Here is a 12,500-nt window from a genome sequence, read left to right on the forward strand (position 1 = left end):
GAAATCATCAACTTAGCCCGATTATTTTGAACGCAGAATTCAGACAAGAGGCACAGTGGCGTTTGCGTTTGCATAAGTGTTTTTACGGGAAAAAAGAGAGACGCGGCTTGTTTAAAGAAATTTAAACGAAACTAATTAAATTCTTGACGTTACAAATTTTCTCATTAAATATTTCGTTGTACGCTTACTATTCCTCAGTGATTTCCTCTTCTGTTGCTTTGCAAATGCACGGTTACATGTACATATCCAGGCAAGCGAAGTTCGAGCATTTTTTTTGCTATCTTAGATCGCAGTGATAGTCAGGTTAGTGTTGAATCGATATTGGAGATGTTATAAGCGGCTCAATCGAAGTGAAAAAAATGCATGCATTTAGAGAAAATTGTCCTTTTCAGTTATACCTCTACTAACTATGCCATAAAAGTTGATTAAACAGGGAGTAATCATATTTGCAGCTGCAGCGACACTGGAAAAAAACAGTTGCGTTGTACTTTGAACCATCCCCAGCGTACAATAAAATACCATGATCGTAACAATAAAAAAAATGGAACAATTCTACTTACCCGTTCACTGACAAGGTACTTAAATAAACTGCCACCATGGTCCTTAGTTGATGAATGAGAATAAGGAGAAAGAGTGAGATGGACTACTACCGCGGTGCGCAGCCATTTATGGATGAATAACAATCGATTTTTTACCCGGGATATCTATCTGCCAGATCTGCGCGTGGCTTAAAGAACGAGCAATATATTCTGGAGAGGTTGTTCTCAATTTCGAAGTTTTTGTTAATTCACATTAGGGTTTGGGTAGTTGTACGAAAAACCATGGAGCGTGGTAGCAGAATTTTAATCAACTCCATTCCCAACGTCTCTCTTTCTTTTCTTAAAGTGCCGGTGGCAGAACTTTGACAAAACCCCGAAAGGTAAACCGGTACTTATTCAGGAAACGATGGCGATTTGTTTAAGGAGACACAACGATAGGTAATTCAATATACAAAAATACAAAATTCAAACATTAACAGTTCCATGCGAAATTTTAGCCCACGTTACCTCTCTCGTTTTGTGTCCTTGATGTTGTCCAAAACGGCGGTAGCCTAAAATCCTTTCGGTAAACACTGAATTCAATTGCAAAGGACGGAATTAAAATCAAATTTTTGCGATCATTCCATAAGGACTTTTCCACAATCTGATCAAAATAAATACTACGAAACATCCTGCTTCCCTGCTAGCAGAGGCGAGGCAAAAATGAGAAGCGCCCGCCTCTTTGAAGGAGATCAAAAACGTTTTTCATGTCTCAGTGAGCCAGAAGCGGTTTGTGTCAAAGACCAGCCAGCTCACTCTTGAAATTTTTTTTCAGCCAGCCAGCCAGCTCGAAAACAGCCTGCAGAGCGGCTTTTTTGTGGAGCGGTTTCGTTGGGTACTCCTGATAACAACTAACGACAGCAGGAAAGCTCCCCAAACTTTGAACAGATGTCTTTAGTGTGGGTTTTGAAACAGTGAGCTGTATGTTATTGTTCTACCGAGATGTGATTTTCAATTTCGCTTTTGACGGAAATGTCACCGAAGCGCCTCTTTCCGAGCAAAATTACTGTTTTCTTCAAGCGAAGACTGAAGAAACTTACTTTCAAACAATGGAAGCATGGGTTTTTTCTGTTTCCTCTTTGACTTGTTATATATCGCCGGAAAAATGATGCATGGTATAGGCCAATTGGGGAATAAATATTGTATTATTGATATACATTCATCTGTGACCATGGTCAGGTTTCTCGCGATTCGATTTTAATCGTCTCGGGAGCGTAACATGGCCCATTTTGCCATGTTCCTCAGCCAATTTTAAATTGCAAGTGCGGCACATTTTGTCAAATTCTCAGAAGAACCACCAGTTTCTCCAAGATCATCCCATGATCTTTAAAATATTGACTGAAAAGTTAACGTGCCTTATCACGTTACATTGTTGCACTTCATGATCATTCGTAAATTGATTGAACCTAGGAGTCATACCACAACTAAGCGACGGGCGATCTTTGAATTCATGCCCATTGTCACGAACATCATGTGATTGTAACCAGTCAATGGACCAATCCTCGAACCTAGAAATTAATTAATTAAGTAATTTATTAAGTACTCTTCAATCATTTGTCATTCCAATCGACTAGATTGTTCATCATCAATGAAAGGGTTTTTAGCAAACTGAAATACGACGACCAACATGAGCGTAGGAAAACACTGAGTCCTGGAAACCGACACTGCCACGATTGTGGTAGGCAAATTGCCATCTCTCTCGTTCTGTTAAGGCGATTCCCTAGAAATACAACTTGTCATAGATTTGCGATGAAACTTCGCACACTGTTGAGGCATGTCAATGAGTTGATAATAATGTAATAAGAAGGGGGGAGGGGGGCGGGTGTCATCGTGCTCTTTTCGGTGGTACGACACTGACGAATACGGCTTTTAAAGCCACTTTCACAACTGCCGCGCATCCCCAATGTTGGACAAATTTACTTCGATTTCAATGATGTAGCACAGGGCCTGATGTCATTCTATCAGGTTAATTCACGTACGTACCTGAAAAATGTATTTGAGTGCCTCTGTGAGTAGCTAACACTCCAAAATAGCTTTAACCTTTCGTACAGTTTTATGAAACTGCCAAAAGCCTGGCCATAAATTTGTGCTCATTTTTTTACCACTCCACGAAAACATCGTTCTCAGCAAAATGTGAAATCAAAAATGGGTGTCACCGCACTCGTTCAGAAAAAAATAGCCATTCCTTGTCTAATTATGTTTGGCGTCAATGGAAGTCTGCCATTTTATCAATGTGCGCGAGCCAATGCGCGTGCTAATGACGAAAAAAACTATGCGCAGTAGGGTTGCGCAATGCAAAACGAGGGAATCACCTTAAGGACGGTGCTTACTATTGTTATTGCGCATACGTTCTGCGCATCTCGAGAGACTCGGATTTCCTATCGGTGGTGCTTATTAATACAAGGATATTTTTTCGCGGTTCAAAACTATGCGGAGAAAGCAGAACTTAGCAAGTGCTCTTGGTATCCAAAATTTGAAAATTGGGTATGACCATGCATTTCTCAGGGATAATTAAGCTTCAATTTGGAAAAGAACGCCATACATTGCTTTATATTTTAGAGCTTTTTACAAATATTGTTGATTATATATCTCCGTACAATGCGAGGTTACCCCCAATTTTCTTTTTGGATTTCAATAACACTTGCTAAGAACTGCCCTTCCCGCATATACAGTAAAAAAAAAAAAAAGCCTTTGAATTAGTAGGCACCTTCCGCGACAGTTACCGTTAGGTTTAAGGTAATTCTCATGTAGTGTTTTTCACAATAAGTGAAGCCGCTGGCCAGCATCTTGGCCTTGTTCTCGTTTCGAAGTCACAACTATCCGCTGATTTCAAACTTCTGAACGATCGGACGCTGAGATATGTAGTTGTGTACGGATCCACTTATTAGTTTTAATGTCCAGGGACTGGTCAAGGGAAAAAGTTGTCATGTAAATGTAGGTTAGAGTGAGCACCAGTGCCAGTGGCACTAATGTCGGCGAAAGTGTTCCAGTGTCGTTTCCATTGCAACAGTCGGAATCCGTTTTGGTAGCAGATAGTGACAGTGAGGGTGTTTGTCTCAGTGTGGTAGTGGTGTCTCTGCCAGTGTCACAATCTTTGTGCTAGTGAGACAGTGGTTACTGATATAAATAGAACAAAGATGGACGCACACGCAGGTAAATTTTGGGTTATTCATAGCCAACTAAAAGCCCGAATATGTGCAAAAATTAGGCTCGTCTGATGTGATCCGCAAATGACACAGTATCAGTGTAGCTGGCCACACTAACGCACAAGAAAAATCTTATGGGGAAACACTGAGCTCCATTCTTGTGCAAACATTTTAAAACTCAACTCAAGCGAAGCTAAACTAAACTTGTATTACGATAGTGGTATACGGCACTTTTACGGCCCCTCAATCGAATACGTGTGATGAATCGAAGTCTTTATTTTACGATAGTTGCACTTCATTAATAGACAAAGGCTAATTAACTTGTGGTCCTGAACCCGACCAGTCCGCAAAGCCGGGAACGTCGTGCCCTGCTCTTCTTGAGTAGTGTGAGTGGGATCTTCAACGTTCCACACTGCAATTCATGAAGATTTGCGAGACGGGACCTACGATTTATAGTCCCTATCCGAGAAAAGTTGAGGGTCTAATCATGCATTTGCGGATGCAATTACAAAGACAGCACTTTCTCCTCAGTTATTTTTAAAACCCGGAGTGTTGGTCCGACCGGACTTGAACTTACGACCTCCCACACGGTAGTATGCCATTGGCATGCTCAGCCATTCTCATCCCCAGAGCCCGCTTTTCTTTTGGTCGACAGCACTAAGAGAACACGGACTCTGGCCAGGGCCATTTTATACGCAAGCACAGTGAAAGCTCCATACACCTTCAAAAATGGCCTCCATTTAAATATTTTTTGGTTTTTATTCAAATTTGCCCTTGATCATCCTCGTTCTTAAGCTTAAAATTCAAAAGAATATTTTGCCTTGAACGAGGGCGAGGAGGCATCTCGGTCTAATTTGAATAGAATCAAAAGAATATCTAAATGGCGGCCATTTTGTGGAAAAAGTTGTATTTTTGTAACTTTTGGCAACCATCCAGTTGTCAATTTCTGAGTCTGCGTGGACGACCTACTTTGGAACTGGCCACAGTTCTTTTCTTGGCACTGACCAAAAGAAAACGAGAATGTTGCTTTCTCTGCTATGTGACTGCGTTCCGCCGCAGAGAAAACGTTTAAGTTCTAATCAGCAGAAAGGCAACAACACGTTGAAATAGGAAGGACACGACTAGTTGTGTTTATTGGGGACGAGAAAAAGCTAACATACAAGAAATAAAGTAGTGGCGGAGAAAAACGAATTACATCACTGTAAACTACGAGACTAAACGTAAACAGCATACTAGGAAAAATTAAGCTCGGCAAGGTGCGAGCGGTAAAACTGGCTGTGTCGAGTGACTAACGCGAGAGGCGCCAAGGCTTAAATACCGAGATGTGGCGTAAAATCCCTAGAGGATCAAACTGCGGCCATAAATGCAAATTACGAACATAAACACATTTCTCTGCTATGTCACTGCGTTCCGCCGCAGAGAAAACGTTTAAGTTCTAATCAGCAGAAAGGCAACAACACGTTGAAATAGGAAGGACACAACCAGTTGTGTCGAGAAAAACAAAGAATGAGAGCGAGCGCGCGTAACTCAGAGACCTATGCGCGAAGTAGCAAGAAGCTGTTCGTCGGAGATTTTCACGGCAATATAATTCCTTGGCAGAGTCAGATTTCCACCTGCCGTGGTTTTTAATGACGTGATCGGGAACTCCGCTATTAAGCGAAGCCGAAGCGCCCCCTATCCTAAGCGAGTGCAAACCTATACCCGACGTATCAACACCGATGGCCCGAAACTTAGCCAAAACGACTTCCCTCGCCCTGGTGTAAGACAAACTCGTACCGGAACGAAGAGAATAACCCTTAGAAGAGGAAAAACTAAGGTTTTGAAAGACAAACTCAACCGAATCAAGATTACGCTTAGCCAGCGCGGCATAACGAAGCAGCATAGCGCAGGGGCATGTGGGGGTACCAGTACTAGCGATAAAGTACACCCTTAGTAGAGTAGAGCTCAATATGATCTTGAAAGAAAGAAATGTCAGACCACCTAAGACGACTTAACTCATCAAAGCGCAAAAAACCAGCAAAAGCAAGCAAACAAAAACAAACGTCTCTGATCCCCGAGGGATGCTGAGGGCGTAGCAAATCTATTAATTAACGCGACTAAATGCTCAGGCAAAATGGGTACCCTATTCAACTTGGACGGTTTCGAAGCAACGCGCTTACAACCTTCTAGAATAGCCAGAAGAAAAGCTGATTTACAAGGATTCGAGACCCCGCAAGCATTATGAAAAAAGCTTATACTGTAGAACGCCTGCTGAATGGAGGAATATGAAGACCCTGATTGAACTAACGAAATTAAATACAAGGCTACGTGCTCCTCTTGAGCCGGGAAGTAAATAACCTCTGGGAAACCACTAGCCCAAGATTTCCAACGTTTGAAACAACCGTGCTAGGTCTTGAACGTGCTAGGAGCCTTGCTGTGGACAAGAACCGCTGGAATGTGCGTACGCAGGCTCTCCAAAGCCGGATGGTGAACGCCTGATACCCTGGAACTTGTTTACAAATAAAGGAAAAAATAAGGCATAAGAGAAATGAGGAAAAAATGGTAGACGTGGAATACCGATTGCAATTTATTAAACGTGGACAGCCAATAACGCGTACATCCTAAGTATAGGCAATCACAACAATATACAGAGAAAACAAAAACCCCTAAAACCCGTAGAACGTTGCCAACAAAGGCCATACGTTTACAAAAGATAAGCAAACACGCTCTAGAGCGACCGTCAACAAAGCACTAGCCTGTAAAAAACTATGAAAAAACGAACTGGAATAAACCGAAAAAGGACACGCGCTATAAAGCGCTAAATATCGTACGTGAACCTCTATAAAGCGACAAGGGACACACACAAACCGCTATAAAGCGCCACACAGCGTAGGTGAACCGCTATAAAGCAACGAGAGCCGTCCGTGAACCGCTAAAAGCGCTACATGGAATAGCGCTAAAAGCTCTGCAATAAAGTACCAATGCTTGAATAACGGCTCTAAACACGCGAGCTGGCGTCCAAATAAATAACAAGTACAGCAGCGCGAAAACGGCAAGCGCTAAAAATAGTAGGGAACCCCAAGTGGGAATCGTCAAAAATACCTGACGGGTCAGAAAATTCTATGATTCGGGAAACTGAATCCCGAGGGTGACCTAAAGGAAAGAGGTAAGGCCAAAAACTAGCGGAAGGCCATTTGGGGGCGATAAGCGTACCGTGCGCGCGAGACGTTTCCAAATGCGCAAACGTACGCGCGACAAGAAAGACTGGAGGAACCAAATAGTTGTTAACGCTGCCCCAACTGGCACTAAAAGCGTCCACGCCTTCGCAACCGGGACACCAGAACTTAGAGTAAAAACGCTCGCACTTAGCGGAAAGACAGGATGCGAAACGATCGACGTCAAAAGGACCAAAAATACTGCTAATATGTTGGAACAAAATAGTGGAAACAGCCCAATCATCATAATCAACAACGCGGCTGACCGAATCCGCGTAAGAGTTGAGTGAGCGTTGGATCCACTCAACTTCAAGTGAAATAACATGTGCGGCACAATAGGCGAAAATTTCGAGAGCTAAAGCATGCAAGCGAAGGCTGTTGCTGCCCTTGGCGGAAATAGACGCCGCGTTCTTACTATCCGTAAAGACCTTGACCACTTTGCCCGTAAGGGAAGCCCGAAACGATTTCAGGCCGTAAAGAATGGCTAACAATTCCCTGCCGTTACTATCTAAACCGGACTCCAAAGAGGAAAACGCTTGAAAGAAAAGATCGAACTCCTCGCTATCAACGCGGAAGGTACACCCCCCGCAGGCGAAACTGCTGGCGTCGGAAAACACGAGAGTCACGGGAAGCGAATATCTGGTGAGAGACCTCCCATTGAGTCTGGCACAGTTAGAAAGCCAGAAATCAATTTCCTGAAGGCATTCGGCGAAAAACTGATAGGACCTAAAATCCAAAGGACAATCCCACCCGCTGTGAAGTTTGACGAATGACTGGAGGAATCTGGACATAAGGAGTGTAATGTTGCCAAAACCCGGGGTGAGGGAAATAATTTGCCCTGTAACAGAGGCGACCGCGCGTGGGGTAACGGAGCGAGACCCAGATTTTAGTGAAAGGAGTGCCCTAAGCAACTTGACAATGCGGCGGTGAGGAATAAATAGGCGGCCACGCGAAAGATCCCAGACAATGCCCAACCATTCCAAAACCTGGGTAGGAACCCAAATAGATTTCTCCTCATTGGCGACCACGCCCGCATTGGCCAAATCGGATCTAACAGCCGAAGCAGTACTCTGAGCTACCGAAAAATCATAGAGGCATCCGGCGCCGTCGTCTAAATACAAGACCAAGGGTATGCCCCGGGAGCGCCAATGCTTAACTAACGGCCTAAAAACCTTTGTGAACACGTAAGGCGCTGACGAGAGACCGAACGGGAGCACGGCGAAAACAAAAAACCTGGGCTCTACAGAGCTACCGAGGGGCCACTGAAAGCCTAAAAATGTTTGAGATTCCTCATGAATGCTTACGTGGTGATACCCAGACTTCATATCGAATTGAAACATATAACCTGGCGAGTGTACGTAATTAAGAAAAGTCCTACTATCCTCCATTTTAAACTTAACCTTGGGAATAAACTAATTGACGTGACGGAGGTCGAGAATAAGCCGGCACTTTCCCACAGAGCTAACGGATACCGTTAAAGGATCGACAACCGTGGGAGGCGTAAAAACTTCAAGAACAGAACCCGCAAGAAGCAGATCAGAAATAGCACTGTCAACAAAACTGGCGTGATGTAAGGCAGACCTATTGTTACAGAAAAAAGCTCTAGGAGGCCATGAAATAAAAGGAATGCGACACCCGAAACGGATGATATAAAGAACCCAAGAGGAGGAATCGATGCTAAACCAAAAATCAACCTTGCTCCTGAGCCTATCCTTATAAACTATGGGCGCTGACCCCTGCTTGTACTCAAAACCACGAGAGGACAAACATCGTTCATATTCAGAGTCGAAACAGTACTTATCTTGAGAGAGCCTTGAGTAAAGGGAGAAGAAAGGTTGAGCTTGACGATTTCGGACCGCAAATCCCTCAACATTACACTTCTTTCTTTGTCGAACTTGATCTCTCTGAGCCTGCCTCTCCGCAGCGCGAATTCTCTTGTCGTCGTCCTCGCTCAACGAGACGGGATTAGATTCGTAGTGTTTAACGGTCAACCAACCGGCCTCGGACGAATCCGCGATCCGTATCTTGCGGTTACGTTCCTGTAATAGTTCTACGGTTTCGTTAAGAATCGAAAACGCCTCAGACTCGGGAGGTAGATCGGCCAAATGATCCTTAAGTGAAACAAGCTTGGCTAACACTTGACCGTTAAATTTGAAATTACGTTCGTTGCCGGTGTGATTAAACCTGATCTCCGACTGTTCCTTCAAAGAATTAGAAGCAGAAAGGGCGGCTGAGGCAATCTCTTGCGATTTCTGTACCTCAGACGAAATAACTGATTTGTGAAGGGCGAGCTGACTAACAACGAAATCTTTGAAACTATCAAGATCTTGCTTTGTAACAGGCTCGTCTCCCATACTACAAAATTAAGCTCGGCAAGGTGCGAGCGGTAAAACTGGCTGTGTCGAGTGACTAACACGAGAGGCGCCAAGGCTTAAATACCGAGATGTGGCGTAAAATCCCTAGAGGATCAAACTGCGGCCCACCCTGCTAGCAGAGCCTTTCTTTTGCTTGCTCGATTTTGGCGTTCTCGAGAAAGGCTCTGCATGAATCGAGTAAGATCTTTATTGAATATGCGCTGCATGTTGCCAGGATACAGTCTCGAACCCAAGCCTAATATGCCAGATCTCGCCGCCATCTTGGTTTTTCATGGTACAGCGGGCTCAATTATAACCATCGGTTTTGTCACTAAACGGACGCTCGCACTGGAAAAACCGGTTTGACGAGAGAAAACAAGATTGACTAGTCCAGAAGTTCGGGCTGCGGCGGCTTCAAGGAGTTGACGCGATTCGGGCAGAGCCTACTTTTCTCCTCCACAGTAAAGAAAACGACAAAAGGAGGCTCTGCTCGCAGGGTGACTGCGGCCATAAAATTACGAACATAAACACATCAGTCAACTGGTTGGTTGATTTGCCATCTGGCAGGTTTCCGATGAAATATTTAACATTGAAAGTAAAGTTCAAAATAACATCACTTCGAGCTGAGTTGCCAGCCCACTATTCTTCTTTATCTTATACCAGTTAAGGTAAGTTACTGGCTTAAATAAAATCATTTTGTTCGACTCAATTTGAGGGTGTAAAAAGAGCTTTTGCTTTTTCCCTCTCGGGCAGTCAGTTGACGATACACGAAGGCGAATTTGAGTCCAATGATATTTTTAGAGTTTAATATTTAGTTGCGTGGACGCCAATTGCATTTCTCAAATATTCAAGAATATCGAAAGTGCTTTGAATATTTTTCCCCGATAACTGAAAGGACATACCTTTCAGTTATTAGACGCATAAATAATTTGATGGAGTACGAACAGAAGAGGCGAGGGAGAGAATTTTGAATAATATTTCCCCAAACCCCAAATAACAGTTTGATTTGATTATGTGTGAAATAGGAAAATTCGCATTTTACGGCTTCGGGGCTTTTCATTTGAGCGCGGAGGAGTGGGGAGTGATAGGTTAGTCCCTTAGGCTCGGTTCAGAGGCCGTACTTCACATGAGCCGAATCGAATTCGAATTTAGACCGACCCAAATTAATTAATCCCGGCTGAATTGATTCAGACACCGAACTTAATTGCGCCGAAATTAATTCACAGAGGCATTCTATGCCTGAAGAAAACTGCAATTTGTAATAATTTCTGCATTTGATTCGGCTCATGTGAAGTACGGCGTCTGAATCAAAGCTGCTCCACAGCCGTAATTCCCGGCTAAGCCAGGCGGGAAAAATTGCTTAGCCGATCCGAATGAAACCGGTCGTTCTGAATTGATTCAGACGCCGTACTTCTCATGAACTGAATTCAATGAATTCGATTCGGCTCATGTGAAGTACGGCGTCTGAACCGGGCCTTAGCGATGTAAACACTTTAGACTACTTAGCCCATATACTGCTCTTGTGCAAACACCACCCCGAGAGTCTTTAAAGTTGTTATAGTGACGATAAGATGACTGCTGGCTTAGCTTGGATCATTTCATATTTGCCAAGTCTGCCTTTACTTGCATGTGAATCTGGTAGAGTCTATTTTCACGTCCTTTCTCGCTTTTTCTTGTGACCAATATTGTCTGTCTAATGGTACTTATTCCGCGATTGAAGTCAGACCTCAATAATAGAGGACGCTTGCTGACAACATCAGTTGTTCCCTGATGTTCCAGCAAATCGTGCCTCATTCTGTAAATACCGTTTTTAATTGAAAAACAACTTTGGTTAGTTCAACTTACATGTTACGTACTTCTTACTATTGTTCTCTTTTGTATCTCGACTGAGATCGTTCAATCGCCGCGCTGAACACCATGGATTACTGGTTAGAGTAGAAAAAAGATAGTTTTAGATTGAAAGTGGTCTTAAATCATGCACAAGCTTTTATGGCGAAATGGGCAAGATATATTACACTGTCGGACAACCTGTCATGCCAATATAATTTTTTAAGGATTAAACCACTGCAAAAACCGTGTACGATCAAAACTTGCTCTACGTTGGATCAAAATAGATCGTGACCACACCAAAAAAAACTTTAAAATAGAAAATATCCTGCAAAGGTTGGTCAAGGTGTTAGGCAAAAGATGTTGGTCAAGATGATAGGCAAACGATTTCAATATAAACGAATTAAAATTCAACTCCTTTTACGAAACTAGACCATCCGTCAGTGACCAGTACCATACTGATGAAATATGCTTTAGGCTTTCCTTCTCTCTATTTGTACGCAGACTCTTCTCCTGGGAAACACGAAAAGAAGTACACTTAGAATATGCTGCTTCTCAAGTGTTTGCTTCAGCTGCCCATAGTTAATCCAGGGACTGCTTATGAAACCTAAAAAACTTCAAAAGCGAGAACAAAGTTGTCGCAAGTGATATTGAATTGATCATGACAGCTTTGCACGGGTTCGCAAATTAGTTGCGCATAACTTAATCGAAAGATTTGATTGGTTATCTTCTCCCAAAAGGTGTGTTTCGTGCACGGGCCCCAAGGCCAAAAATACAGACAAAAACATGAAACAAAAAGACTTGTCGAGTTTCATAACCTTCTCCATGCATTAACTATGATCTTCGTTGGTAGAAACTTGTAATTTCCATTTAAAACGACGATCTCCAGGTGATAATTTAAATTGTATTTGAGGTGGAGAGATGAAAGCTGTTGGTACGTTTTCCGGACCTCGTCTGGTGCTTTCGTCTTTTTCGCAATTTGCCAATTTGCGAACGCCACAATCTACGTATGCCTTACGGTACTAATTTTAAACAAGAGAGATATATGTTGAGATATAAAAAGACTGGCTCCAGACGAAAACAAAGGTTCATTAAACGCGCCCTATTTCCTGTCTGTTTCAAAAGAAACCTTTGTTTTCCCACTTCAGCTGTGCAAACAACGAAAGCGAAAAAGGATTAAAAAGTGGAAGCAATTTAAATTGTTCGTCATAGGCTTTTTCTGAAGCAGACGGTGCTCCTGTGATTAATTAATGATCTTTCTCGTGAAAAGCAAGTGATGCAATCATGCGTTCCAAGAAAAGGATACATCCTGACAATGGCGTCCTTAACCATCGAATGCCGTTCCAGCAGTATAATTAGACCGACTCAGTCAACAATTTGTGTTCTTGCTGCTTCTGGGAT

At 43.0% G+C, this 12,500-nt stretch overlaps 3 protein-coding genes across 4 annotated transcripts in view; 1 reads left to right on the top strand and 2 right to left on the bottom strand.

Annotated features, from left to right (window-relative positions):
- The window catches only part of LOC137997757 (uncharacterized), a 414,333-nt gene that overhangs the window by 26,589 nt on the left and 375,244 nt on the right, over nucleotides 1-12,500 (bottom strand). The gene's annotated exons all lie outside the window — the stretch shown is intronic.
- LOC137996153 (uncharacterized) lies at nucleotides 8,331-9,272 on the bottom strand. Its single transcript, XM_068841577.1, has one exon. The coding sequence runs from the start codon at nucleotides 9,270-9,272 to the stop codon at nucleotides 8,331-8,333; it is 942 nt and encodes a 313-aa protein (XP_068697678.1).
- Nucleotides 9,405-12,500, top strand: part of LOC137997752 (uncharacterized) — an 88,448-nt gene continuing 85,352 nt past the window's right edge. Inside the window, exon 1 of the mRNA XM_068843963.1 lies at nucleotides 9,405-9,940. The gene's annotated coding sequence lies outside the window, so the exon portion shown is untranslated. The remainder of the gene's footprint in view (nucleotides 9,941-12,500) is intronic.

The sequence above is a fragment of the Montipora foliosa genome, chromosome 3 (genome assembly GCF_036669935.1).
Source record: "Montipora foliosa isolate CH-2021 chromosome 3, ASM3666993v2, whole genome shotgun sequence".
NCBI classification, from domain to species: domain Eukaryota; kingdom Metazoa; phylum Cnidaria; class Anthozoa; order Scleractinia; family Acroporidae; genus Montipora; species Montipora foliosa.

Excerpts from the sequence above, each read along its gene's own strand:
- LOC137996153 (XM_068841577.1), bottom strand. The coding sequence starts at position 9,272 with ATGGGAGACGAGCCTGTTACAAAGCAAGATCTTGATAGTTTCAAAGAT.